The sequence below is a fragment of the Lepidochelys kempii genome, chromosome 9, assembly GCF_965140285.1.
Source record: "Lepidochelys kempii isolate rLepKem1 chromosome 9, rLepKem1.hap1, whole genome shotgun sequence".
In the NCBI taxonomy this organism is placed as follows: Eukaryota; Metazoa; Chordata; order Testudines; family Cheloniidae; genus Lepidochelys; species Lepidochelys kempii.
The window spans coordinates 49,123,482-49,151,206 of NC_136388.1; the positions used below are offsets into that span (position 1 = coordinate 49,123,482).

Consider the following 27,725-nt stretch of genomic DNA (forward strand, 5'->3'; position numbering starts at 1 on the left):
ACATTAATTCTTATGGGGAAATTGGATTCTCTTAACATCGTCTCACTTAAAGTAGCATTTTTCAGGAACATAACTACAACGTTAAGCGAGGAGTTACTGTTGTTGGTCCAGGACGGGACTCAGTCTAGGGATGGCATGCCCCCATCCCCAGGCTTTAAACCATGCCATCGTTGTAAGCGGCCCGTGTCCATCAGAGACCTGCACATTAGCTGTTTAAGATGTCTATAAAAAGGACACATAAGCAACAAGTGTCGCATCTGTAAGTCATTCAACCCAGAACGAAAAAGGAGAGAGACAGCCGTCTCAGGGCACTCCTGATGGAATCGACGTGGACCCCGGCACTGGAGCAGAGATCCAACTCAGCCCCAAGCACCACAGCGTCAGTACGGAGCGCCCCACTGGTGCTGTCTACTAGCTGGCACCAATCTCCCTCCCCAGCCAAGAAGCCCAAGATGTCCGCGAAGGGGAGATCTCCCAATTCCAAGAAGGAATTCCGGGTGATCCTTGAAGAGGGCACAGCTGTAGCAAAAGCGGCCCTCCAAGCAGCCTTGGACACAGCAGACTCCGTAGCTCGCACCATGGCCTCAGCCATCTTCATGCAAAGGGCATCCTGGGTGCTCCTCTCGGGTCTGTCAGTGGAGGCTCAGCAATCATTGTAGGACTGCCCCTTTGACGGCCAGGTCCTGTTTGCCGAATAGACAGACAGTAAACTGCATGGTCTTAAGGACTCCTGCACTACCCTGAAAACTCAGGCTATATGTTCCAGGTCCAGCCTGTAAGTGGTTCAAACGGGAGCAATCTCAGGGCCAAGCGAGTCAACCCCTCTGGGAGCCCCCCCTCCCTGTCCCCCATAAGAAGAGTAGGGTCTACAAGTGCTGCCTGGGCCACCAACCTCCTCCTTCTGCCCAGTCAGGCTCAACCCGCAATAAGCAGGAGGGCAAGCGAGCATTTTGAGGGTGCGCTCGAGGGCGACCTACCATACTTTACCCCAGATCCGTCTATCCCACTGTTCTCCAATCACCTTTCTTTTTCCTCCCTGCATAGACAGCTATAACTTCAGACTGCTGGGTCCTCAATACTGTGGTGGAGGGTTATACCCTACAGTTTACTTCTACCACCCCAGCTTCCCCATCCCTCTTTAGGGGCCCTTCTCATGAGAGTCTCCTCACACAGGAGGTAAAGAGGTTGCTGCAATTGGGTGCAGTGGAAGAGGTTCCTCTTGAGTACAGGAACAAGGAGTTCTGTTCCCAGTACTTCTTAATCCCAAAGGCCAAGGGGAGTCTGCGGCCTATCATGGACCTGAGGGACCTCAACAAGTGTCTAAAGAAGCTAAGGTTCCTCGTCATCTCCTTGGCTTCTGTCATCCCTACCCTGGATTCGTGAGACTGGTATGCTGCCCTCGACTTGAAGGACGCATACTTTCACATAGCGATCTTTCATGGTCACAGACGCTTCCTCCAGTTTATGATGGGCCCCCACCACTACTAGTTTGCGGTCCTCCAGTTTGGCCTGGTGACAGCACCCAGAGTGTATACCAAGTGCTTGGTGGTGGTGGTTGCTTACCTCAGGTGTCGGGGTATCCAGTTCTACTTGTACCTTGATGACTGGCTAGTCAAGGGCAACTCCAGGTCTCAGATCCAAAAGGATCATAGAATCATAGAATATCAGGGTTGGAAGGGACCTCAGGAGGTCATCTAGTCCAACGCCCTGCTCAAAGCAGGACCAATCCCCAACTAAATCATCCCAGCCAGGGCTTTGTCAAGCCGGACCTTAAAAACTTCCAAGGAAGGAGATTCCATCACCTCCCTAGGTAATGCATTCCAGTGCTTCACCACCCTCCTAGTGAAAAAGTTTTTCCTAATATCCAACCTAAACCTGTCCCACTGCAACTTGAGACCATTACTCCTTGTTCTGTCATCTTCTACCACTGAGAACAGTCTAGATCCATCCTCTTTGGAACCCCCTTTCAGGTAGTTGAAAGCAGCTATCAAATCCCCCCTCATTCTTCTCTTCCGCAGACTAAACAATCCCAGTTCCCTCAGCCTCTCCTCATAAGTCATGTGTTCCAGTCCCCTAATCATTTTTGTTGCCCTCCGTTGGACTCTTTCCAATTTTTCCACATCCTTCTTGTAGTGTGGGGCCCAAAACTGGACACAGTACTCCAGAGGAGGCCTCACCAATGTGGAATAGAGGGGAACAATCACGTCCCTCGATCTGCTGGCAGTGCCCCTACATATACATCCCAAAATGCCATTGGCCTTCTTGGCAACAAGGGCACACTGTTGACTCATATCCAGCTTCTCGTCCACTGTAACCCTTAGGTCCTTGTCTGCCGAACTGCTGCCGAGCCATTCGGTCAGTAGTCTGTAGCGGTGCATGGGATTCTTCCATCCTAAGTGCAGGACTCTGCACTTGTCCTTGTTGAACCTCATCAGATTTCTTTTGGCCCAATCCTCTAATTTGTCTAGGTCCCTCTGTATCCTATCCCTGCCCTCCAGCATATCTACCTCTCTTCCCAGTTTAGTGTCATCTGCAAACTTGCTGAGGGTGCAATCCACATCCTCCTCCAGATCATTTATGAAGATATTGAACAAAACCGGCCTGAGGACCGACCCTTGGGACACTCCAGTTGATACCAGCTGCCAACTAGACATGGAGCCATTGATCACTATCCGTTAAGCCCGACAATCTAGCCAACTTTCTATCCACCTTATAGTCCATTCATCCAGCCCATACTACTTTAACTTGCTGGCAAGAATACTGTAGGAGACCGTGTCAAGAGCTTTGCTAAAGTCAAGGAACAACACGTCCACCGCTTTCCCCTCATCCACAGAGCCAGTTATCTCATCATAGAAGGCAATTCAATTAGTCAGGCATGACTTGCCCTTGGTGAATCCGTGCTGACTGTTCCTGATCACTTTCCTCTCCTCTCAGTGCTTCAGAATTGATTCCTTAAGGACCTACCTGCTCCATGATTTTTCCAGGGACTGAGGTGAGGCTGACTGGCCTGTAGTTCCCAGGATCCTCCTCCTTTCCTTTTTTAAAGATGGGCACTACATTAGCCTTTTTCCAGTTGTCCGGGACTTCCCCCGATCGCCATGAGTTTTCAAAGATAATGGCCAATGGCTCTGCAATCACATCCGCCAACTCCTTTAGCACTCTCGGATGCAGCGCATCCAGCCCCATGGACTTGTGATTGTCCAGCTTTTCTAAATAGTCCCGAACCACTTTTTTCTTCACAGAGGGCTGGTCACCTCCTCCGCGTGCTGTGCTGCCTAGTGCAGTAGGATGTTGCGGTGCTGCAAGCCATGTGCCACTCCCTGGACCTACTGGTGAATGACAAAAAGTCTACGTTAGTTTCGGTTCAAAGGATAGAGTTCATCGGAGTGGTGCGCGACTCGACCTGTGCCAGAGCATTCCTGCCACTCGAAATGTTCCAGACGTTGACGGACCTAATTGTGGAGGTCTCAGTGTTCCCCCCCGATTACAGCCAGGGTTTGCCTGTGCCTGCTGGGTTACATGGCAGCGTGCACATACATTGTCCGCCATGCCAGGCTCCGGATGCAGCCCCTGCAGCAATGGCTGGCGATGGTCTGTGCCCACTCCAGAGATCACCTGGACAAGGTCGTTACCATTCTCCCGACAGTGCTCACCTCACTGCGATGGTGGACCGATCGCATGACCGCCCTAGAGGGGGTTCCATTTGACACCCCCCATCACTCCATCAAGTTTGTATCAGACGCTTCGGACTTCGGTTGGGTCATGCACCTCAGCGACCTCCAGACTCAGGGTATGTGGTCCCCGGAGGAGATGATGTTACACATAAACGTCAAAGAACTCAGGGCAGTGCCCTTGGTATGTGGAGTCTTCCTACTTCACCTCTCGGGCAAGGTGGTGAGAGTCCTGACAGACAACACAGCCTCCGTGTTCTCATCAACAGGCAAGGGGCACTCTGTCTATGGGACTTCTGCATCAGCCACGAAATCCATCTGGAAGCTTGTCACCTCCCTGGCATCAAGAATACGTTAACGGATCACCTTAGCAGGGACCTCTCCTCTCACCACGAGTGGTTGCTCCACCCAGAGGTAGCCTACATGATCTTCCAGAGGTGGGGAACTCCTCAAGTGGACCTGTTCACCACCAGGCTAAACAGGAAATGCCACCTGTTTTGTTCGTGGCAAGGCCTGGGCAAGGACTCCTTCCCCAGTGCTTTCCTCCTGTTGTGGTCAGGGAACCTGATGTACATGTTCCCTCCAATTCCTCTCTTCCGCAGGGTCCTGGCAAAGATCAAGAGTGACAGGCACAGGTTATCTTTTTCATCCCTCCCTGGCACTTGCCCAACTGACCGGATCTGATGTCACAGGACCAAGATTGGCTCCTGCACCCCAACCTCATGTCCTTCCACCTCTTGGCATGGATGCTGCATGCTGAACCCAGAGGAGCCGACCTGTTCGGAAGGAGTCCAACAGGTCCTTCTGCGAAGCAGGAAGCCCTCAACCAGACTGTCTTAGCTGGCCAAGTGGACAAGGTTTTCCCGCTTGTCTCCTCACACTCTTCTGTACAGTCTGTCTTAGACTACCTGCTTCATCTGAGGAACCAGGACCTGGCACACTCTTCCATTAGAGTGCATCTCGTGGCCATCTCCTCTTTTCACCCACTGATCCAGGGCCTGGCAGTGTTTTCTCATGACATGGCAGTCAGATTCTTCGAGAGGCCTCGAGAGACTCTTCCCGCAGGTGCGGATCCCTGTCCCACAGTGGGATCTTGACTTGGTCCTCTCCAGGCTCACGATCCCGCCCTTCGAGCTGCTAGGTTCTGCTCCCTTTCCCACCGGTCATGGAAGGTCACATTCCTGGTGGCGTTGACGTTGGGAAGGTGGTCTCTAAAATTAAAGCCTTGACCTCAGGACCTCCGTACGCAGTCTTCTACAAAGATACGGTTCTGTTGTGGCCCCACCCGGCCTTCCTGCCAAAGGTGGTCTCCACCTTCCATATGAACTGGGACATTTTCCTTCCAGTGTTCTGTCCCAAATGGCACAAGACCAGTGCCCTGGACGTCCAGAGCGCCTTGACTTTCTACGTAGAATGTACCAAGCTTTTCTGAAAATAGATTCAACTCTCCATCACTACAGCGGATAGGATGAAGGGTCACCTGGTGTCCTCGCAGAGGATTTCCAATTGAATTATCTCATGCATATGGATCTGTTACTACCTGGCGGGGGTTCTGCCACCGCTGATTGTCAGAGTCCACTCAACGAGAGTGCAGGGGTCTTTGGTGGCCTTCCTGGTGCACATCCCTATCCAGGACATCTGTAGAGCTGCAATATGGTCCTCTGTTTGCACGTTAACCTCTCATTAAGCCATCACTCAGCAGGCCAGAGGCGATGCTGGGTTCGGCAGAGCTGTGTTGCAATCTACACATCCGTGAACTCCTACCCACCTCCAGAGGTACTGCTTTGGAGTCACCTAATATGGAATGGACATGAGCAAGCACTTGAAGAAGAAAAGACAGTTACCTTTTCCATAACTGGTGTTCTTCGAGATGTGTTGCTCATGTCCATTCCACAACCCACCCTCCTTCCCCACTGTTGGAGTTTCCAGCAAGAAGGAACTGAGGGTGGGAGGAGTCAGCAGCGCCCCTTATACCATGCCATGCTGGTGTCACTCCAGAGGACACCAGAGCCAGTTCCCCTACGGATACTGCTAAGGGAAAAAACTTCTGGCAATGGTGCATGTGGCGAGCACACACGCCTAATATGGAATGGACATGAGCAACACATCTCAAAGTACACCAGTTACGGAAAAGGTAACTGTCTTTTATCTAGACCATTCCTGACAGGTATTTGTCTAACCTGCTCTTAAAAACCACCAATGATTGAGATGCCATAACCTATGTAGGGAATTTATTCCAGTGCTTAACCACCCTGACAGAAAGGAAGTTTCTCCTATTGTCCAACCTAAACCTCCTTTGCTACAATTTAAGCCCATTGCTTCTCGTCCTATCCTCAGAGGTTAATGAGAACAATTTTTCTTTCTTCTCCTTCTAACAATGTTTCATGTACTTGAAAACTATTATGTTCCCCATCAGACTTCTCTTTTCTAGAGTAAACAAACCCAATTTTTAAAATCTTCCCTCGTAGTTCATGTTTTCTAGATCTTTAATGATTTTTGTTACTCTCCTTTGGATTTTCTCCAGTTTCTCCACATCTTTCCTGAAATGTGGTACCCAGAACTAGACACAATACTCCAGCTGAGGCCTTATTAGCACGGAGTAGAGCAGAAGAATTACTTGTGTCTTGCTTACAGCACTCCTGCTAAAACATTCCAGAATTATGTTTGCGCTTTTTTTTTTTTTTTTGCAACAGTTCATGACAAGTCAAGGCCATGTGACTTCTCTGGAAGTTCAAGTTTAGAGCTTTATTTGTGGTGGGACATTTCATACCCCTTGTACGTTTTGAATGCTCTTCAAGACTTGCAAGGGCCTCCATTCAGTACCCTACGGGCCAGTCTCCTGGGATCCTGTTGCTTTGATTAACTGATAGGCGCACTAGCTATGATCATATAGCCATCAGCAGGGCTGGATTAACCTTTTGTGAGCCTGGCACCAAACATATTTGTGGGCCCCCATTGAGGCAATGGAGCATGGTACAGGGATGTCAGTCCCCAGACCGAGGGGCCAGGCAGGGGCATGGCGTGGCAGGGACGGCCCCGCTCTGCCCAGCCCAGTGCGAGGGCACTATTTACAAACTGCCAGTTGCCAGACGCACAGTGGCCCTGTGATGCCAGCATGCCCCTTCCCCTCGGGGGCAGGCGTATGCCATGCCACACAGCCTTCCATCTAACACCCCCCCAACTCCCTATGACCAGAGCCCCCCAAGAACCACTATGCCCAGCACCCCCCCCAAAATGCACAATGCCCTGCACAACACCACCCCTGCCCAGCACTCCACTGCCCAGCACCCCCCACAGAACCCCCACTCCCTATTGCCCCAACACACACATCTTCCTTGCCCCCTCACAGCCCTGAACCCCCCCCCCCCCCCCCCGGCCCCGATTCCCCAGAGACCCACTCCCCCATGCCCTGCCTCCTGGCTGCACTCACCGGCCCTGCAGGGAGCTGACTGTGTCTGCTGAGCTGAGCCGGCAGCGCAGCCAGGGCTGGTCCCGGAGCCAGGAATTGCTCCGTCCCCTCAGGAGTGGTGTGAGAAGCCAGACCAAGGCCTGCCCCGACTGGGCTCCCTCAAGACGCACTTGCCTTGAGGGGCTCAGCCAACCCCCCACACTGTTCGTCCCCCGAGGCTCAGACTGGCCAGGCTTCTGCACCAGTCCCAAGCGGCTCAGCTCTGAGGAGACAGGCAGGGCCACACAGGCCTGGAGCCAGAGGTGCACTGGGGTCCTGCCAGGGGGCAGAGAGGAGCAGGGGGGTGGGGCCAGGGGGCGTAGAGGGGGCCTTGACCGGCTGGCAGGCAGGCCGAGAGGAGCAAGTGGTGGGTGTGGGGAGGAGCGGGGTCTCGGGGTGCAGAGCAAGTGGAGTAGGCCGGGACCCCTTCTGAGCATGGGCCCAGTTCCATGGAGCCACTGGCGCCATTGTAAACCTGGCACTGGCCATCAGGCACTGTTTCCAAGAGCCGTGTTGATTTCCAGGTGCTGAACCTGCTTGCAGCTCTGGGTGCCATGAATGTGTCAATACCATTGATGTTTGTGCCTTAAACAGTGGTGGTCATGATGCATTTGATGCTGGTGAATGCACCAATGAAGTCGGCATTCTTTGTGCTAGTTCTCCCAACTCAGTCTCAGTCAAGGCAGGCTCCTTGTGTGTCAAGGCATTCCTCTCGCATCCTTTCCCAAAGGTATGATTTGGGCTGCATTTTTAAGAGAACTGTGAGGATGACTTGCCAGATTCTCTTCTTGACTGACAGACATAAAGGAAGATTTCCATAGTTTCTACTCAACTCATCAAAGGAAGGTTTAGAGAAATACCCTCCTCTGAAGAATAAGGCATCCTTTTGTGAAGAGGATGTCTGTGGTTGTCCTCTTTACTCTAGAAATGACAAGTGACTCCAGGGCTTTTTAGGCCCTTTTAGATTTGGGAGCTGTTCCCTCCACCCTGACCTGGAATGGGTGGTGAAATAGCTATGGAAACATCTTATTTTGTCCTGGTTACTTCCTGTATGGTGGGCCGATGTGTTTAATGCAACTAAGTTCTGCTGCTCACTATTCCTCCCAGCCTGCCTTATAGATCGTCTGTAGTAGTGGAAGCTGCTGTGGTCAAGGATAATTTTGTTGCTCCAAGATGCTTACTTTAGGCATTGAGACCTGACTGGCATTGCAAACAATTCAGCAGAATATGATTTGCACTGTGGAAGAAGAATAAGATTTTCATTCTCCCTTCCTCAGAACAATTTCAAGTCCCTTGATGATTACGGGCTGGAGCTAGTATCAGGGAAGGGTGGCCTTTAGTGCCTGTGAAGTGACCATGAGTGAGTGGCTATTTCACTGTGGGTCTTGTGGGCGCACTTAGTGGAATTTCTCAGGATTTCACTGTAAGTGGGAAATCTCAGACCTGAGTTATCAAAGTGGTAACTTTCTTGGGAGAATGTGGTAGGCATTTTATTTTAGTACTGCCATCCAGGCTTCTTCTTCATCAGCAAAATTAATGAGAGGAAGGGGAAAAACAACATGTAGAAAACTGACCACTTCTTTTCTCTACTTCCAACAGCCAGCTGTTAGACCTCTCAGAATTAGAGGTATCTGGGTCTTAGGTCCCCAACAGTAAGTACAAAAAAACTCATAGTGAGTTTTTTATTTGTTTCTGGTTCCAGTACAAACAGCCAATCTGCCTGTATCCACTCTAGGGGCTCACACGGAATCTGTGATTAGCCTAAATCCTTTCGAAGGTGGTGGTGAGATTATCCTTAACTAGTTAATTGATTTGCCAATATTTTCCCCATATCCTATGTAGCAGTAAGTATTTCAGCGTACAAGGTGACAGTCTTCCTCACTGTTGCTACAGTGCCTAGTATAGTTGGGGCGGTGGGCTCCAGAAATTACTGCAATACTCTACAAATCATCATCATCATGTTATGTGGGTGCATTTACACCAGCGGTCCCCAAACTTTTAAGGGTCTTGCCCCCCCTCCCCTTTTCCCCTGTTTGTGCCCAGAGCTGGGGCCGGGAGTGGGGCCACAGCTCGGTGTAGGGGACGGATGTGGAGAGACGTAAGGGGGCTGAGGCTGGGGGCAGGAGCGGAGCCACAGCTGGTTTAGGGGTGGGGGCTGACAGCCAGGCCCGCAGCCTGGTGTGGCTCTGCTCCAGGCTTTGCCCCCAGCCTTGGCCCTGGGCCAGGAACAGAGCCACAGCTGGGGATGGGGCCAGGGCCAGGCGCGGGGACGTAGCTGGGGCGGGACTGGAAGCCAGGGATGCGGCTGTGGGCGGGACTGGAGCAGAGCTGGGGTGGGGCTGGGTGGCACTCCCTTCCCGCCCCACACTTTGGGGACCTCTGATTTATACAGACATGTTTTTCCAAAAATAGGGAGTTCTTTGAGTGGTATCCCCATTGTTGCTTCATTCTAGGTGTACTAGCACCCCCTGCGCCTTTGATGAGAGATTTCTCATAGCAGTGTCCGTTCAGCCCCTGCATGCATGTCAGTCAGTGCCCCGTGCCATTGTTATATAACACTGTACAACCGTGAACCACCCTCAGTTGCTTCTCAATTGCCTCAGCCTGAGATGGAGCTCTGGCAGTTGTCCCATTGAGATTTCCTCAGCTTTCTGCTTCTTTCATTAATAGTCACTAATAGTATTAGTGTTAGTTTCTGTAGTTAGTAGTAATATAGCTTATCTTTTCTTTAAAAAATATTTTCTTTATATTTAGGTAGATATTAGCTGGTTGGTAATTTTTCTTTTACTGGGAGGTTATGCCCGGTTGTCGCAGCTTCAACTGTTGTCTGTCATGTTGGGAGGTGATCCCGATCAGCTACGGGCACTCCTGCTGCATCCGTTGCCTTGGGGAATCGCATGTTGCCCAGAAGTGCAACTTTTTCTCTGGCACTGAAATCAAGAGCCAGAAAAAACAGATAAAGCTTCGTCTCCTCATGATGGAGAGCTCTCTACGCCTGGCTTGCTACACCTCCAGGTCATCTAAGAGGAAGACACAGGACTCCTCCCATAAGCCCTCATGGGAACATGCCCCTGGCTCAACAGTTAAAGAAACTACCTCTAAAAAGATGAGATCATTGGTACTGTCAGCTACCCTGGCACCCCCTGGCTCACCAATCAGGTACCCATGAGGCTGCTAGCTCCTCAAGTGCTCAGGGCACAGCTAGATTGAAAGTTGGTAAGGCTTCGGGCCTGGAGAGGCCATCAGTACTGTTAACAGACCGAGGCAGCCAGAAAGCCTCTTCCTCCTTCCTATACTTCCTGGGTACCGAAGAAGCCCACTCAGGTTCCGACCGCACTTGGTTTTGAGCGCTCAAGACCTTCAGTAACATCAGTGACCATGCTTTGCACTGAGTGTCCAAGACCTACAGTACTGTCACCACCCTTAGCTATGATCACCTCGGCGCAGTCTACAGGTTCGGTATCCATAACACTCTTGGTACCGCATGAGTTCTGTTTCCTCTGAGATACCCATTCTCTGCTGCTTGGCTCTGATGTGCTGTTCAGAGTGAGAACATCTGAGAGATCGCCTGAACTTGGGGGAGATCGCCTGAACTTCCCCCAATACTGACCTTTTCAGCTCCGATCTCTCCAGGCACTCCACCATTCGAGAGTGAGCTTGGGAAGAGGATTCTGATGAAGACCTTTCCTCGGTGTCTCAAGTGTCAATCCAAGGTTCTACCCCTCACTCCTATAGCAGCCCCTTTCCAGAAGTCTTCGCTGCAGCTGTAACTACTCGTGGCCCACAATTACCACCAATACCTTGCTGGTGTGAGCACCCTTGGGGTGCCTCCTCCTATGCCTTATGCACCACCTCCTTGGCCATATTGCGACCTTTGGGTGGCTTATTGCCAACAATTTTCCAGATCATCCAGTACCATAGAGAGGGGCAGACTGCATCACCTGATCCCTGCAGGAGACCTGACCCTCAAGAGGAATCTTTCCAGGAGCAGGAAGCTAGAGCTGTTGAAGAGGTTTCTCCTATGGCCAACATCTCCTCTTCCTCTCCTGATGAAACAATCATGCCTCCTCCTCCTTCATTCCTGGCTGATTTTAAACATTTCCAGCATCTGATCAAGAGAGTTGCAGTCTCTTTGCAGGTTCCTCTCAAGGAGGTGAAAGAGCCTCATCCATAAACTGCTCTATATCCTCCATTCACCCTCATTGGCTCACATAGCTTTGCCTGTTAATGCTCTTCTGGACCCAGTGAAGATCATCTAGTACAGTCCAACTTCTATTCCCCCTAGATGCATTAGAGTACGTCCCAGCAAAGGACTCAGAGTTTTTATTTTGCTGTCCCTCACCTAACTCCTTGGTAGTTGATGCAGTTAATGAACATGGAAGGCAGCACCACACTAAAACCACGCCTCATGAAAAAGACCCTAAGTGTCTAGAGTTACTGGGGGGGAAGTCTCTATTCCTTGGCCTCCTTACAATTTAGAATCAGCAATTATTAGGTGTTAATGGCAAAGTACAACCACTTCAGTTACATCAAACGGAACTCTTTCATGGACCACCTACTGACAGAGCACAGGGAGCAGTTCCAGGCAATTATTGCAGAGGGCCAAGTACTTGCCTAGACAGCCCTGCAAGCCTCCCTTGATGCTGCTGATACTGTCTCGCTTTCAATCGCTACAGAGGTAGAGATGAGAAGAGCTTCCTGGCTGCAGCTTTCTGGATTCCCAAAAGTAATCCACAATCCAGTAGAGGACCTTCCTTTTGATGGGTTGAAATTCACAGATAGCATGGATGAGTATGTGCGAACATTAAAGGACTCTAGAGCTACTTACATTCTGTTGGCATTTACACACCCACCTACAAGAGGAAGCTCAGCAAGGCCCAGACAGCCCAGAGATCCCACCCTTCTCAATTCCTTACTTCTCAGAAATAGTATGAAACTCACCAAAAGAGACAGAGGTTCTATAGAAAGAAGCTGTCCACATCCAAGCAGCAATTTTGACGGGTTGGTCATGGGCTCGAATTGCCATCCTCGTCCTCTTCAGCTGCACCGATTTACCACCCTTATTTCCTTCACCACTTCAGGTGCTCCTGGGATTTGATCACTATGGAGAAGTAGGTTTTGGATGTCATCTCCAAAGGATACACCATCTGTTTTACTACACTTCCACCAACAAACCCCCCCTTCCCCATCCCTCTTCAGGGTCCTCCTCATGAGAGCTTGCTTTGTCAAGAAATAGACACTCTCTTACATTTGGGAGCCATAGAACCAGTCCTCATGCAGCACAAAGGGAAGGGATTTTATTCAAGGTACCTTCTGGTACCAAAAAAGAGTGGCAGTTAGAGACCATACTCAGTACCTATGTGAAGACGCTGAAATTGAAAATGGTGACACTTGGAGAAATAACTCTGTTAATAGAGCAAGGGGATTGGTTATCAGTCCTCAGCCTTCAAGATGCGTGTTTCCATATTGCTGTCTACCCATACCACAAATGATTCCTATGTTCCATTGTCTGCCACGATCACTTTCAATACTGAGTGCTCCCCTTTAGTCTGCTCCACAGGAAAGGTATCTTAGTATTCCCTTACATGTTTGATTGTCTGCTGAAGGGCCACTTCCTGGAACTGACATCTTGAGCAACCTCCACCGCCATAGGTCCCTTCCTTGAATTGGACCTGCAATTGGACATTCAAAAATCCACTTTGTCCTCTGTCTAAGGCTTAGAATTCATGGGGGCAAACCTTGATTCAGGAATAGCAAGAGCCTACCTTCTGCAAAGGTTAGTGGCCCTTTCCAACATAACCAGCACAATTCAGCTCCACCCCCAAACTATGGTCAAGAACTGTCTTTAGTTGCTGGGGCACATGGCAGCCACCACTTTTGTTACAGAATATGCCAGGTTTCGAATGTGCTGCCTTCAGGAGTGGCTCAGAACGGTTTAGTCACCAAGCAGACACAGTTTAAATATGCTGCTTTCCATTCTTACCTCCGTACAACAATACCTCAACTGGTGGAAAGATTACCTTAGCTGTGCACAGGAGTTCCATTTGTGTGTCCCTCCCCAACGGTCGTCATAATGATAGATGCCTCTCTGCTAGGGCGGGGAGTACATCTAGACAATAAACAGGACTCTGTGTTTTGTTACCAATTGATGTTTAATTGCTTTCTTCCAAATTTTGAAGAGTATTATAGGTCCTTTAAAAACAAATAAATAAGTAGCTTTTTCAGGAACTATTAATATTCACCCACAGATTTCTTAGCCCCAATAAACCAGATGTTCAGATCAGACTTAGCAGTTTGTTTTTATTTTTATTTTGTTAATCATGTTTATTATGGTAGTGTCTAAGGGCCAGCAAAGAGTGGGCCCCGTTGTACTGGTGCTGTATAATTGAGCCCTTTTCCAAAGAGCTGACAATCTAAATAGACCTGACAGACACAGGATGGGTGATGAAGTAGAACATACAAACAGAGTGAGCAAATGTCATGTTAGTTCCATGGTTTTTGGTGGGTTTACTTAGGAGTGGAATCAGCTAAAAAGAAGTGAAGGGTTGAGGGCAAGGGGGAATAAGGCTGGGGAGAAGAGTATAAGAGAGGCAGGTGTGGAGTGAAATTGAGAGGAAGAGAGTGCTCCAACCTTCTTTCTCCCTCCCTCGCAAACAGCCAATCAGGCCACGGCAGAGAAAGTCCAGTCAAAACTGTAGAAAGTTCTCTGAACATCCACATGTCTGTGCTTTATCACTTAGCTCAGAGTAGGCATATGTTTTCTTTTAAAAAAATATATATTTAGCTACATTTTTATATAGAGAGAGTGAGGGAGTTTTTATAATTGTACAGGGACATTTTTTTATTGTTTCATCATGTCTGGACAACTTCAGAGTATATTTCCAAAACTCCCAGAAATAGTATCAAGTCTGCAGCATTTATCTGAGTTAATGGGTTTTTGCCTTCAACTGTTTTAATTACATCATCACATACTAGGACTCCTTGCACACTGACTGCTGAGCTTTTTGGAAAATCTGACCCAAACCATGGGTGTTGAGCCATTCTGAAAATTCTGGCCTTAGGGCTTGGTTTTCAGAAGAGCCAAGCACTCACTACTCCATTTGAAGTTAATGGGAGCTGTGAGTGCTCAGCATACTTGAAATATGAGACTTTAAGACTCACTATGAGTCTCTAGTTGGGCCTCCAAACACTGAAACATTACAATTAGTTGATTCTTCTGCAAATTTTGGCTCTAATTACTCCTGTTCAGTTCCCATCTGTACAATGTGGCTAAAGTTTATCTAATTCACAGGGTTATTATAAAGATAAATTAATGTTTGAGGTGCAAATGCTATAATCATGAGTGCCATAGGAAAGCCCATGAAGATATTTATAATTATGTACTCGGTGTGCAGTAAATGAGGTATGGAGGCCCTATTCTGAATATTGAGGAATAAAAAAATACTGAACTGTTGCTTCGTTTCATCATCCATGCTGTGCACTGAATGAAGAAGGGGTCCTGTGGAAAAATAACATATGATCATGTAATGAGACTCTATGATGATATATACCCACAATAGGCAAAATTAAGTTTCCTTGTGCAACCCTGATTTTAGCATTCCCTAAATTGAGTGTTTTGTTCTATTTTTAACGTCCTTTTAATATAGGTTAGTATTTTCCTTATCTTTAACCAGGTACTGATACGAAGTTTATCCTTTTGTTCTTTCTTAGTTCACTCAATACCTGGATCATTTTTATTTTCTTGCAATAAAGTTTTCATGGTGGTTCAGTTAATTATTATACATTTTGCCTGGGTTTAGTTTTTGGGTGTTCACTTCACATTGACTCTCCATTTTATAAATTAAATATTTCATCTTGGTTTTTCATTAGGGCTGTCAAGCGATTAAAAAAATTAGTCGCCTTTAATCGCATGATTAAAAAGATTAATTGTGTGATCAGGCTGTTAAACAATAATAGAATACTATTTATATAAATATTTTTGGGTGTTTTCCACATTTTCAAATATATTGATTTCAGTTACAACACGGAATGTAAAGTGTACAGTGTTCACTTTATATTTATTTTGATTTCAAATACTTGCACTGTAAAAAAACAAAAGAAATAGTATTTTTCAGTTCACCTAATACAATACTGTAGTGCAATCACTTTATCATGAAAGTTGAACTTACAAATGTAGAATTATGTACAAAAAAACCTGCATTCAAAAATAAAACAGTGTAAAACTTCAGACCCTACAAGTCTACTCAGTCCTCCTCCTTGTTCAGCCAATTGCTCAGGCAAACAAGTTTGTTTACATTTGCAGGAGATAATGCTGCCCGCTTCTTGTTTACAGAGTCACCTGAAAGTGAGAACAAGCATTCACATGGCACTGTTGTAGCCGGCGTTGCAAGATATTTACATGCCAGATGCGCTAAAGATTCATATGTCCCTTCATGCTTCAAACACCATTCCAGAGGCCATGCATCCATGCTGATGATGGGTTCTGCTCGATAACAATCCAAAGTAGTACAGGCCAACGCATGTTCATTTTCATCATCTGAGTCAGATGCTACCAGCAGAAGGTTGATTATCTTTTTTGATGGTTCGTTTTCTGTAGTTTCTGCATCAGAGTGTTGCTCTTTTAAGACTTGTGAAAGCATGCTCCACACCCTGTGCTGATCAGATTTTGGAAGGCACTTTAGATTCTTAAATCTTGGGTTGAGTACATACGAATGTTTAGTATATCCGGCTCATAAATGCCTTGCAGTGCCAGCTACAAAAGTGCCATGCGAACGTCTGTTCTTACTTTCAGCATTATCTCCTGTAAATGTAAACAAACTTGTTTGTCTTAGCGATTGGTTGAACAAGAAGTAGGACTGACTGGACTTTAGGCTCTAAAGTTTTACATTGTTTTATTTTTGAATGCAGTTATGTAACCAAAAAAAATCTACATTTGTAAATTACATTTTCACCATAAAGAGATTGCACTGCAGTACTTGTATCAGGTTAATTGAAAAATACTGTTTCTTTTATCATTTTTACAGTGCAAATATTTTCAATAAAAATAATATAAAGCAAGTACTGTACACTTTGTATTCTGTGTTGTAATTGAAATCAATATATTTGAAAATGTAGAAAAACATCCAAAATATTTAATAAATTTCAATTGGTATTCTATTGTTTAACAGTGCGATTAAAACTGCAATTAATCGTGATTAATTTTTTTGTTAATCGTGTGAGTTAACTGTGATTAATCGACAGCCCTATTTTTATATAAATGTTGTCGTGCTCAGCATTAATGAAAACTGAAGAAGTGATTTAATCAATATTTATTTCAGAATAAATAGCATGTCCCTTTTATTGTGTTTGTGCAAATATTTAACTCTGTAGATGGTCCTGTGATTATGGTTACTTAGCAACAGAACTTTCCCTTTAAGTTCTGAGACTTTCACACAGAAGTTGTTCAGTGTCCATAACACATTAAAATCGCCTCTGGTTTTAAATCGACCTAGATCGATCTACATGGTACAATTACACTTTTCTTAGTACTAATAATATGAAGCAGTTATTTAAAACCACTAGTGTATTTATATTTAATAAAATAACTTTAACAGAAATATGGAATAACTTCTCAACCAGGATAAAAAGAGCAAGTTTGCTGGTAACCTGAGATTTGGCAATTAATTTCTCAGCTTGGAATCTCCTCTTTCCGTAAAACATAGAAATAGCTTGTGTTTCTTGTGTCTAGGGTCAATAATGACCATTGATATATAATGACAATTGATATAGAATATTTCTGTTAATAAAATCCATGCTTTATGGATGTTGTTTCACATATTACAAATTCTACGTGCACGAGATATCTGAAAGAGTTGTTTCATCTACACACACATAAGTAATTCTAGGGACTTGATCAGAAAGAGTTCCATCAAGCCAGCAGAGGAAAAACATTGTAGCAGAAGGTTGTAGTGAGTTGAGTGCTTCATCTTCACTGGCACACTTTGCCAGAAAGCATTTTCATGGGGCTGTCAGGAACCACGAACCGTTCCTCATAGATACTTTACCCTTTCCTTTTCCCCTATAGTAACTGACTAGCTCCTTTTTACTTGGTGTTATTAAGGGGAATTACTTCAAACAGATGGGTCCTACAAGTCATCCAGAAAGGATATCCTACTCCAAGCTGCTTCCCCTAAACTCCTTACCCATCCCTTTTCAGGAAGCCTTCTCGTGAGAAAATGCAGAGAGCCTTCCTCCTTTATTTGGAAACATAATTTCTTCAGCAGCTTCTGGATAAGGGGCTCTCCTTTTTTCTTGGCAATAAGGATATAATGGGAAGAGATTTTTGCCCTATCCTGGATTTAAGAAGGTAGAATAATTATATCCAACAATTCAGATCCCATATGGTGGGTGTAAGTCAGCAGGATTTGTTTGGGGCTCAACCTCAAAGGCAGTTAATTTCATGTTTCACTCAGACTGTCTATGTATGCAGTGTAGTTGTAGCCATGTCAGTCCCAGGATATTAGAGACACAAGGTGGGTGATGTAATATCTTTTATTGGACCAAAGGAGTTAGTCCAATAAAAGCTATTACCTCACCCACCTTGGCTGTCTAACTATGCTGCAGTCCCCATTACTTGTACTTGGTTCTACTCTTTGGTCTTTTAGCAACCCCAAGACTCAAGGGTTTCATTGTAATGAAAATTTAGCAGCCCTGACACAAAAACCTATTTACTTATTTTTACCTTACCCTGATAAGGAAAATACAAATGATTCTTCTGTGTTTAATTTTTTTAAAAAAAAACCTATCCCTGTTCATGTGTGATTTTTGCAAGGCTGGCTTATCTATGTGATTAGCCAAAAGAGCTCTTTCCACAAGGAGTGAAGTATAATTTGGACAATGCGTATAAATGTTTTCAGTTCCTTGGGCTTAGGATCAACCACAAGAAAATGAACATTCATTGTCACTCAACCCCTTGAGTTCACAAGGAGCCATTGTGGGCTCCACTATGCAACAACTGGCAGACTGATTCCTACAAGGTTTGAAAGTCAGTTGTCCTATGTGAGAAGGGCAAAAATAATTTGACTGGCATGGCGCACTTTCCTTCCTTGTTTTGAGGACAAGTCTGTGCGCTTCTTGACAAACACACTGCCAGCATCTACTCACTATTCACTCCATGAGTAAGGAGGAACTTGATTCATCCACCAAAGTCAGGAAGTGTCCAACTTCTGGAAAAAGAAAAGGAGTACTTGTGGCACCTTAGAGACTAAGGCGGCAAATCGGCAGCAGCTTCTTCCTTTTCCCATCGGCGACAGCAGTTTTTTTCACTGCTTGGAATGGCAAAAACTGTAGAGCCGGCCCTGCTCTTCTTGTCCTCCTTGGTTTTGATACTCTCTGTCCAGTCCTGGCTCTCTACTGACCCCTCTAATTGTATTTTCAGTGGTCTGTTTGATTCACCACCCCTAACTTCAACTCTTCCAAAAGCCTCTGTCTTTTCTTTCTCTGTTCTCTAGCATCAGGTAATCTGATGAATGGCTCAGAAATTTCTCCCAACTCCAGACCCAGCTCCCTCTGTCTAAACCCACATCTTAGACTCCTCATGATCTCCTATTTAAATTCACCATAGCCAAAATGGAGTTCTTGATCTTCCCCTCTCCACCCTACCAATATCTTCTCCCCCAGGTTGGGAGGCCAAGGTTGACTGAATAGCAATAATCAATTTTATTTTGCTATATTGAAAAGACTGTCTTATATCATATGGTATGTTTATAGGTAGAGTAGCAAAAGCAAATACCAAAAGCAACATGAAAACCCACCCAGTATACACTTACACAATATTATTTTTAATGTCATTGTATAATAGCAATGGTGGTAGTGCAGATAACAGTAATGATATATAATCTAGGGCTGTCAAGCAATTAAAAAAATTAATTGCGATTAATCATGCTGTTAATAATACAATACCATTTATTTAACTATTTTTGAATTTTTTCTACATTTTCAAATATATTGATTTCATTTATGATACAGAATACAAAGTGTACAGTGCTCACTTTATATTTATTTAGATTCCAAATATTTGCACTGTAAAAAACAAAAGAAATAGTATTTTTCAGTTCATCTAATACCAGTACTGTAGTGCAATCACTTTATCACGAAAGTTGAACTTACAAATGTAGAACTAACTGCATTCAGAAATAAAACAATGTAAAACTTTAAAGCCTAAAGTCCACTCAGTCCTACTTCTTATTCAGCCAATAAGCTTTGCGAACAGGGAACGCTAACAGGAATTTTCGAGAGGGAGTTCTCCAGGTGAAGGAGGAGCAAATACGGGACCCTTGGGGTAAGTCGCTGTCTGTAGTGTGTGTTTGTGTTTGGGGGTTATGTGCTGTGTGCTGAGCTTGTGTGTGTGTGTTTGTTTGAAGGACCGTGTGCTGTGGCTGGCAGTTGGAAGCTGTGAGCTTCTAAACAAGGTTTGAAATCATAGAATCATAGAATATCAGGGTTGGAAGGGACCTCAGGAGGTCATCTAGTCCAACCTCCTGCTCAAAGCAGGACCAGTCCCCAACTAAATCTTGAAGCCTCTGTTCATTGGCTGAGCCTTAGGCAGGGGGCGGGGCTATCAAGGAGGCCAGGGCTTTATAAAGCAGTGAGCAAGCAACCAGGGAGTTTCGAGAGGGAGTTTGGAACCATATGGTGACTTGCCTGCCTGGTGTGAAGGTTGTGGATCTCTCGAGGCATCTAGATAGACTTAGGTGTAGGGCTGGGGAGGAGCCGGTGGTCATGGTACATGTAGGTACCAATGACATAGGGAAGGGTAGAAGAGACGTCCTGGAGGTCAAATTTAGGCTGGTAGGAAAGAGACTGAAATCCAGGATCTCTATGATGGCATTCTCAGAAATGCTACTGGTTCCATGGGCAGGGCCACTTAGGCAGGTAGAGCTGCAGCATTTCAATGCGTGGATGAGACAATGGCGTAGAGAGGAGGGGGTTAGATTTATTAGGAACTGGGGAAACCTTTGGGATAGGGGGAGCCTATACAGGAAGGATGGGCTCCACCTAAACCAAAGTGGATCCGGACTGCTGGCATTTAACATTAAAAAGGTTGCAAAGCAGTTTTTAAACTAAGAGATGGGGGAAAGCCGATTGCTGCAGAGGCGCATGCAGATCGGAGAGAGACTTCTCTTAGAGGAGAATTTACTGGTAGAGATTCTCTAGGGTTTAGACAGGAGGAGGGGATGAAAGAGGACAAAGTATGGGCCAGATCAGACGAGAAATATTCACCTAAAGAATCTGACACATCAGAAAAGGGCAGACAAATAAACAGTGACAAGTTTTTAAAGTGCTTGTACACAAATGCTAGAAGTCTAAATAATAAGATGGGTGAACTAGAGTGCCTAGTGTTAAAGGAGGATATTGATATAATAGGCATCCCAGAAACCTGGTGGAGTGAGGACAATCAATGGGACACAATCATTCCAGGGTACAAAATATATCGGAAGGACAGAAAAGGTCATGCCGGGGGGGAGGAGTGGCACTATATGTGAAAGAAAATGTAGAATCAAATGAAATAAAAATCTTAAATGAATCCACATGTTCCATAGAATCTCTATGGATAGTAATTCCATACTCTAATAAGAATATAACAGTAGGGATCTATTATCGACCACCTGACCAGGACAGTGATAGTGACAATGAAATGCTAAGGAAGATTAGAGAGGCTATCAAAATAAAAAGCTCAATAATAGTGGGGGATTTCAATTATCCCCATATTGACTGGGTACATGTCACCTCAGGACGAAATGCAGAGATGAAAATTTTACAATAGTTTAAATGACTGCTTCGTGGAGCAGCTGGTACAGGAACCCACAAGGGGAGAGGCAACTCTCGATCTAGTCCTGAGTGGAGCGCAGAATCTAGTCCAAGAGGTAACTATAACAGGACCGCTTGGAAATAGTGACCATAATGTAATAACATTTAACATTCCTGTGGTGGGAAGAACACCTCAACAGCCCAACACTGTGGCATTTAATTTCAGAAAGGAGAACTATGCAAAAATGAGGAGGTTAGTTAAACAAATTAAAAGGTACAGTGACTAGCGTGAAATCCCTGCAAGCTGCATGGACACTTTTCAAAGACACCATAATAGAGGCTCAACTTAAACGTATACACCAAATTAAAAAACACAGTATAAGAACTAAAAAAGAGCCACAGTAGCTTAACAACCATGTTAAAGAAGCAGTGAGAGATAAAAAGGCATCTTTTAAAAAGTGGAAGTCAAATCCTAGTGAGGTAAATAGAAAGGAGCATAAACACTGCCAAATTAAATGTAAAAATGTAATAAGAAAAGCCAAAAAGGAGTTTGAAGAACAGCTAGCCAAAAACTCAAAAGGTAATAACAAAATGTTTTTTAAGTACATCAGAAGCAGGAAGTCTGCTAAACAACCAGTGGGGCCCCTGGACGATCGAGATACAAAAGTAGCACTTAAAGACGAGAAAGTCATTGCAGAGAAACTAAATGAATTCTTTGCTTCAGTCTTCACGGCTGAGGATGTTAGGGAGATTCCCAAACCTGAGCCGTCTTCTGTAGGTGACAAATCTGAGGAATTGTCACAGATTGAAGTGACACTAGAGGAGGTTTTGGAATTAATTGAGAAACTTAACAGTAACAAGTCATTGAGATGAGATGGCATTTACCCAAGAGTTCTGAAATAACTCAAATGTGAAATTGCGGAACTATTAACTATGGTTTGTAACCTGTCCTTTAAATCAGCTACTGTACCCAATGACTGGAAGATAGTTAATGTAACGCCAATATTTAAGAAGGGCTCTAGAGGTGATCCTGGCAATTATAGACTGGTAAGTCTAATGTCAGTACCAGGCAAATTAGTTGAAAGAATAAAATTGTCAGACGCACAGAAGAACATAAATTGTTGCGCAAAAGTCAACATGTTTCAGAGTAACAGCCGTGTTAGTCTGTATTCGCAAAAAGAAAAGGAGGACAAATACAGACTAACACGGCTGTTACTCTGAAACCTGGATTTGTGTTGGAAATGGCCCACCTTGATTATCATACACATTGTAAGGAGAGTGATCACTTTAGATAAGCTATTACCAGCAGGAAAGTGGGGTGGGAGGAGGTATTTTTTTCATGCTTTGTGTGTATATAATAAGATCTTCTAAACTTTCCACAGTATGCATCCGATGAAGTGAGCTGTAGCTCACGAAAGCTTATGTTCAAATAAATTGGTTAGTCTCTAAGGTGCCACAAGTACTCCTTTTCTTTTTGAAAAGTCAACATGGTTTCTGTAAAGGGAGATTATGTCTTACTAATCTATTGGAGTTCTTTGAGAGTCAACAAACATGTGGACAAGGGGGATCCAGTGGACATAGTGTGCTTAGATTTCCAGAAGGCCTTTGACAAGATCCCTCACCAAAGGCTCTTACATAAATTAAGTTGTCATGGGATAAGAGGGAAGATCCTTTCATGGACTGAAAACTGGTTAAAAGACAGGGAACAAAGGGTAGGAATAAATGGTAAATTTTCAGAATGGAGAGGGGTAACTACTGGTGTTCCCCAACGGTCAGTCCTAGGACCAATCCTATTCAACCTATTCATAAATGATCTGGAGAAAGGGGTAAACAGTGAGGTGGCCAAGTTTGCAGATGACACTAAACTGCTCAAGATGGTTGAGACCAAAGCAGACTGTGAAGAACTTCAAAAGGATTTCACAAAACTAAGTGACTGGGCAACAAAATGGCAAATTAAATTTAATGTGGATAAATGTAAAGTAATGCACATTGGAAAAAATAACCCCAACTATACATACAGTAGGATGGGGGCTAATTTAGCTACAACTAGTCAGGAGAAAGATCTTGGAGTCATCGTGGATAGTTCTGTGAAGACGTCCACGCAGTGTGCAGTGGCAGTCAAAAAAGCAAATGGGATGTTTCGGAATCATTAAAAAAGGGATAGAGGATAAGACGGAGAATATCTTATTGCCCTTATATAAATCCATGGTACGCCCACATTTTGAATACTGCATACAGATGTGGTCCCCTCATCTCAAAAAAGATATACTGGCATTAGAAAAGGCTCAGAAAAGGGTAACTAAAATGATGAGGGGTTTGGAACGGGTCCCATATGAGGAGAGATTAAAGAGTCTAGGACTCTTCAGCTTGGAAAAGAGGAGACTAAGGGGGAATATGATAGAGATATATAAAATTATGAGTGGTGTGGAGAAAGTGAATAAGGAAAAGTTATTTACTTGGTCCCATAATATAAGAACTAGGGGCCACCAAATGAAATTAATGGGTAGCAGGTTTAAAACAAATAAAAGGAAGTTCTTCTTCATTCAGCGCACAGTCAACCTGTGGAACTCCTTACCTGAGGAGGTTGTGAAGGCTAGGACCATAACAGCGTTTAAAAGAGAACTGGATAAATTCATGGAGGTTAAGTCCATTAATGGCTATTAGCCAGGATGGGTAAGGAATGGTGTCCCTAGCCTCTGTTTGTCAGAAGGTGGAGATGGATGGCAGGAGAGAGATCACTAGATCATTACCTTTTAGGTTCACTCCCTCTGGGGCACCTGGCATTTGCCACTGTCGGTAGACAGGATACTGGGCTGGATGAACCTTTGGTCTGACCCAGTATGACCGTTCTTATGTTCCATTGCTCAGAAATACAAGTTTAGTTACAATTTGCAGGAGATAATGCTTCCCTCTTCTTTTTTACAATGTCACCTGAAAGTGAGAACAGGCGTTTGCGTGGCACTGTTGTAGCCAGTGTTGCAAGATATTTATGTGCCAGATGTGCTAAAGATTCATATGTGCCTTCATGCTTCAACCACCATTTTAGAGGACATGCATCAATGCTGATGATGGGTTCTGCTCGATAATGATCCAAAGCAGAGTGGACCGACAAGTTCATTTTCATCATCTGAGTCCGATGCTACCAGCAGAAGGTTGATTTTCTTTTTTGGTGGTTCGGGTTCTGTAGTTTCCGCATTGGATTGTTGCTCTTTTAAGACTTCTGAAAGCATGCTCCATATCCTGTGCTGATCAGATTTTGGAAGGCACTTCAGATTCTTAAATCTTGGGTCGAGTGCTGTAGCTATATCTAGAAATCTCATATTGGTACCTTCTTTGCGTTTTGTCAAATGTGCAGTGAATGTGTTCTTAAAACGAACATGTGCTGGGTCATCATCTGAGACTGCTATAATATGAAATATATGGCAGAATGTGGATAAAACAGAACAGGAGATGTACAGTTCTCCCCCAAGCGGTTCAGTCACAAATTTAATTAACGCATTATATTTTTCACGAGCATCATCAGCATGAAAGCATGTCCTCTGCAATGGTGGCCAAAGCATGAAGGGGCATACGAATGTTTAGCATATCAGGCACGTATATACCTTGTAATGGCTGCTAAAAAAGTGCCATGTGAGTGCTTGTTCTCACTTTCAGGTGACATAGTAAACAAGAAGCGGGCAGCATTATCTCCTGTAAGTTATAACCAAACTTGTTTGTCTGAGTGATTGGCTGAATAAGAAGTAGGACTGAGTGGACTTTAGGCTCTTAAGTTTTACATTGTTTTATTTTTGAATGCAGTTATATAACAAAAACAAATCTACATTTGTAAGTTACTCTTTCACAATAAAGAGATTGCACTGCAGTACTTGTATGGGGTGAATTGAAAAATACTGTTTCTTTTGTTTATCATTTTTATAGTGCAAATATTTTAATAAAAAATATAATGTGAGCACTGTACAATTTGTATTCTGTGTTCTAATAGAAATCAATATATTTGAAAATGTAGAAAAACATCCAAAATATTTTAATAAATTTCAGTTGGTATTCTATTGTTTAACAGTACGATTAATTGTGATTAATTTTTTTAATCAATACTTTTTTGAGTTAATCGCGTGAGTTACCTGAGATTAATCGACAGCCCTAATATAATTACAGCAGATTAGATAGCTTTAGTTGATTTTAATAGTGTAGATAAATTCAATTTATCTATGCACTGCTCTCAAAAATCCAGAAGGGATTTACGAGTACACGTCCTATTAACTTTTAGTCAGATTTATGCTCCTAACTCCTTTGGATGCTTCTGAAGCTCCCCCTCAAAGTATGCAGACATTATCATTGACTCTGTCATCCATGCCATTGGCAATAAGTCTTGCCAATGTTTGCGCAGTGTTGGCAGATGGCCTCTGCTCCTCATGTTCCCACCCATCAGTAATCACTTCCCCCTGGATCTCACAAATGTGCAAAATACAACATACAGAGATAATATCCGATTTATCACAGAAGTGTTGAGCCATGTCCCCAGACACTTCCACCGGCCTCTTAGACACATCTAAATTTCATCATCAGCCAGTATTTCCAAAAGCCTAGTTAGCTTAAAATAGTGTAACACCGTGTGACTTATTTTGGGTTAATATTTGTGAAACATAAAGAAATGTAAATCCTATGTTTTTGTACAGGTTCGAATGCAAGCATTGAAATGCTTCTCAGTTCTAGCCTTTGAAAACCCCCAGGTATCAATGACTCTTGTAAATGGTAAGCTGAAAGCTTCAGTGGCTAATATGTTGTTCATTTTACAAATTAACTGAATTTGAATTATTTCCTGAATCCTCTTTTTCATTGTTTGCAGTTTTGGTTGATGGAGAATTATTACCACAGATTTTTGTGAAGATGTTACAAAGGGACAAGCCTATTGAAATGCAGCTCACCTCAGCCAAATGGTAATCCTCAACAGGAGCTACAGGGAGAGGGGCTGCAATGTAACCTAATGCTTAAAATTGCAACTCGTACGAATCTTCTTGTCATAAAATCCTAAGTGATAGAATTGGGTGAAATGTTAGTCTGTAGTCCATCTCCTTGCACTTATGCAAGATGAACTCTTGTACTCCTTTTAAAGTGTTGTTATTAAATAATAATTAGTATTTATATTATACTAGTACCCAAAGGTTCCCATTCAGGGTTAGGGGCTTCATTGTGTTGGACATGGTACAGATCTAGATAAGAGCTAATCCCTGCCCTGAAGGGTTTGCAGTCTAAAGTAATATTTACTTCTGAAGGCTTCTGGTGTTGCTGGAGACTCCTTGGAAATTATGCCATTGCTATTTAATATTACTGGTTAATATAAGATGTTCATCTTTTTAGTTTCAGCCTCTTCCATCTTCCCTTACTGCCATTCCCATGATCGTGGCCCTGTGCACTCTGCAGCTCAATGGAACCAATTTTCATAGCAGTAATTGCTAAATTCTTTATCAATATTAATTTATTCTGCTTCCATAGCCTGTCCTTCCCATCCCTCCTCCCTTCACGTCCCACACAACTACGATTCATAGTTGGAAAATGTGTCTGATTATGTTTAACAGTGATTATTTTGGTGGGTGGGTTTTTTCACGGTGCTCTTCAGGCATCCAGGATCCGCTCCCTGGAACTGTCCTCCTGGGAGAACCTTCTTCCCTTTGTTGTGTTAATTTCTATGGAATAAATGTGCCCAGAGACTCAGAAGTGTTAATGTGTCCATGTTGCTGTACAACACTAGACAGTTTGGGGTTCTGAGTACAGAGACCTCACCCTGTTTAGTTCTGTGGCAAACACATTAGAAAATGTGTGCCAAAATTTGGGAATGTATTGAGTAGGATAAACAAGAGAAGAAGAATCAAAACAAGATATAAAGCATTTTGATATTGAAATTGAACGGGTATGTAAAACAAATGTAATCAAAAACATATCAAATCCCCATTTTCAGAGAGGATGTTGGTTGGAGTCTTATTTTGTCAAGCAATCCTTCTCTTGGTGGGAAAGGAAAGGATTAGTTCTGCTGAATTTTAAGTTGTGAATGATAGGCACTCTTCCTGCCTTTGACAGAGCAAACAGATGCAAATAGGATAAGAGATAGGATAGTAAAGGTGGGGAAATATGTATTATTGTTGACTTTCTCAGGATACAGAGTGGCTGGGAAGTCACAGACAGATGCTCTGGGCTGGCAGTCAGGCCATAATAGCTGTTGCTCTGGACCCTATCTCACATTTCTGACAGTAGAACATCATTTAGCTGGTCATCTCAGTCTCCTTCACCAATCCTCCTCAGGCCAACCAGAGCTCGATGGGACAGCTCATCTCATTGTGCTGGTGCAGTTGGTCTCAAGATCAGGTGAAAAGCTGAGAGAGAGAGATAGTGGGAGATGAAAAGGAAGGGGAAGACAGAGCAGAATCTCACATGTATCAGGTCTCTACTGGTGTGCCAAAGTCTGGGTGTCACAGTCATCCTTGAAACTCACAAATGAAGGAAAATCTCTGGAGTGAAGCGGAGACCTGTTGGGCTCCTCCAGGAGTTTTTCCCATTTGATTCCCCACCCTTCCCCTCCCACCCCTGGCCAAAGTTTCTCTTTTTTGAGGACCCCAAAAGGAGTGGTGGGCAGGACAGTACATTCCCTCATTACTTGTCTGCCAATGAAGCCTAGTTTCTGACATCAGTTTTGGTCCATTAACTTCTAATTCCGTTTGCTTTTTGTTTACTAGGCACGATCTCAACGTATTCCTTGGGTTGCTTTAGTAGACCTTTTTGTATGGACTAGTCCAGGCTTTTTGTCTTCCCTTTGTGCATCAACA

At 44.4% G+C, this 27,725-nt stretch overlaps 1 protein-coding gene across 13 annotated transcripts in view; it reads left to right on the plus strand.

The window, feature by feature from the left end:
* The window catches only part of ARMC8 (armadillo repeat containing 8), a 181,839-nt gene that overhangs the window by 92,547 nt on the left and 61,567 nt on the right, over positions 1 to 27,725 (plus strand). For all 13 annotated transcript variants that reach the window (XM_073360247.2, XM_073360250.2, XM_073360258.2 and 10 more), the window contains 2 exons: positions 25,584 to 25,659; positions 25,754 to 25,844. In XM_073360247.2, the coding sequence (XP_073216348.1) occupies positions 25,584 to 25,659; positions 25,754 to 25,844 (167 nt within the window). The remainder of the gene's footprint in view (positions 1 to 25,583; positions 25,660 to 25,753; positions 25,845 to 27,725) is intronic.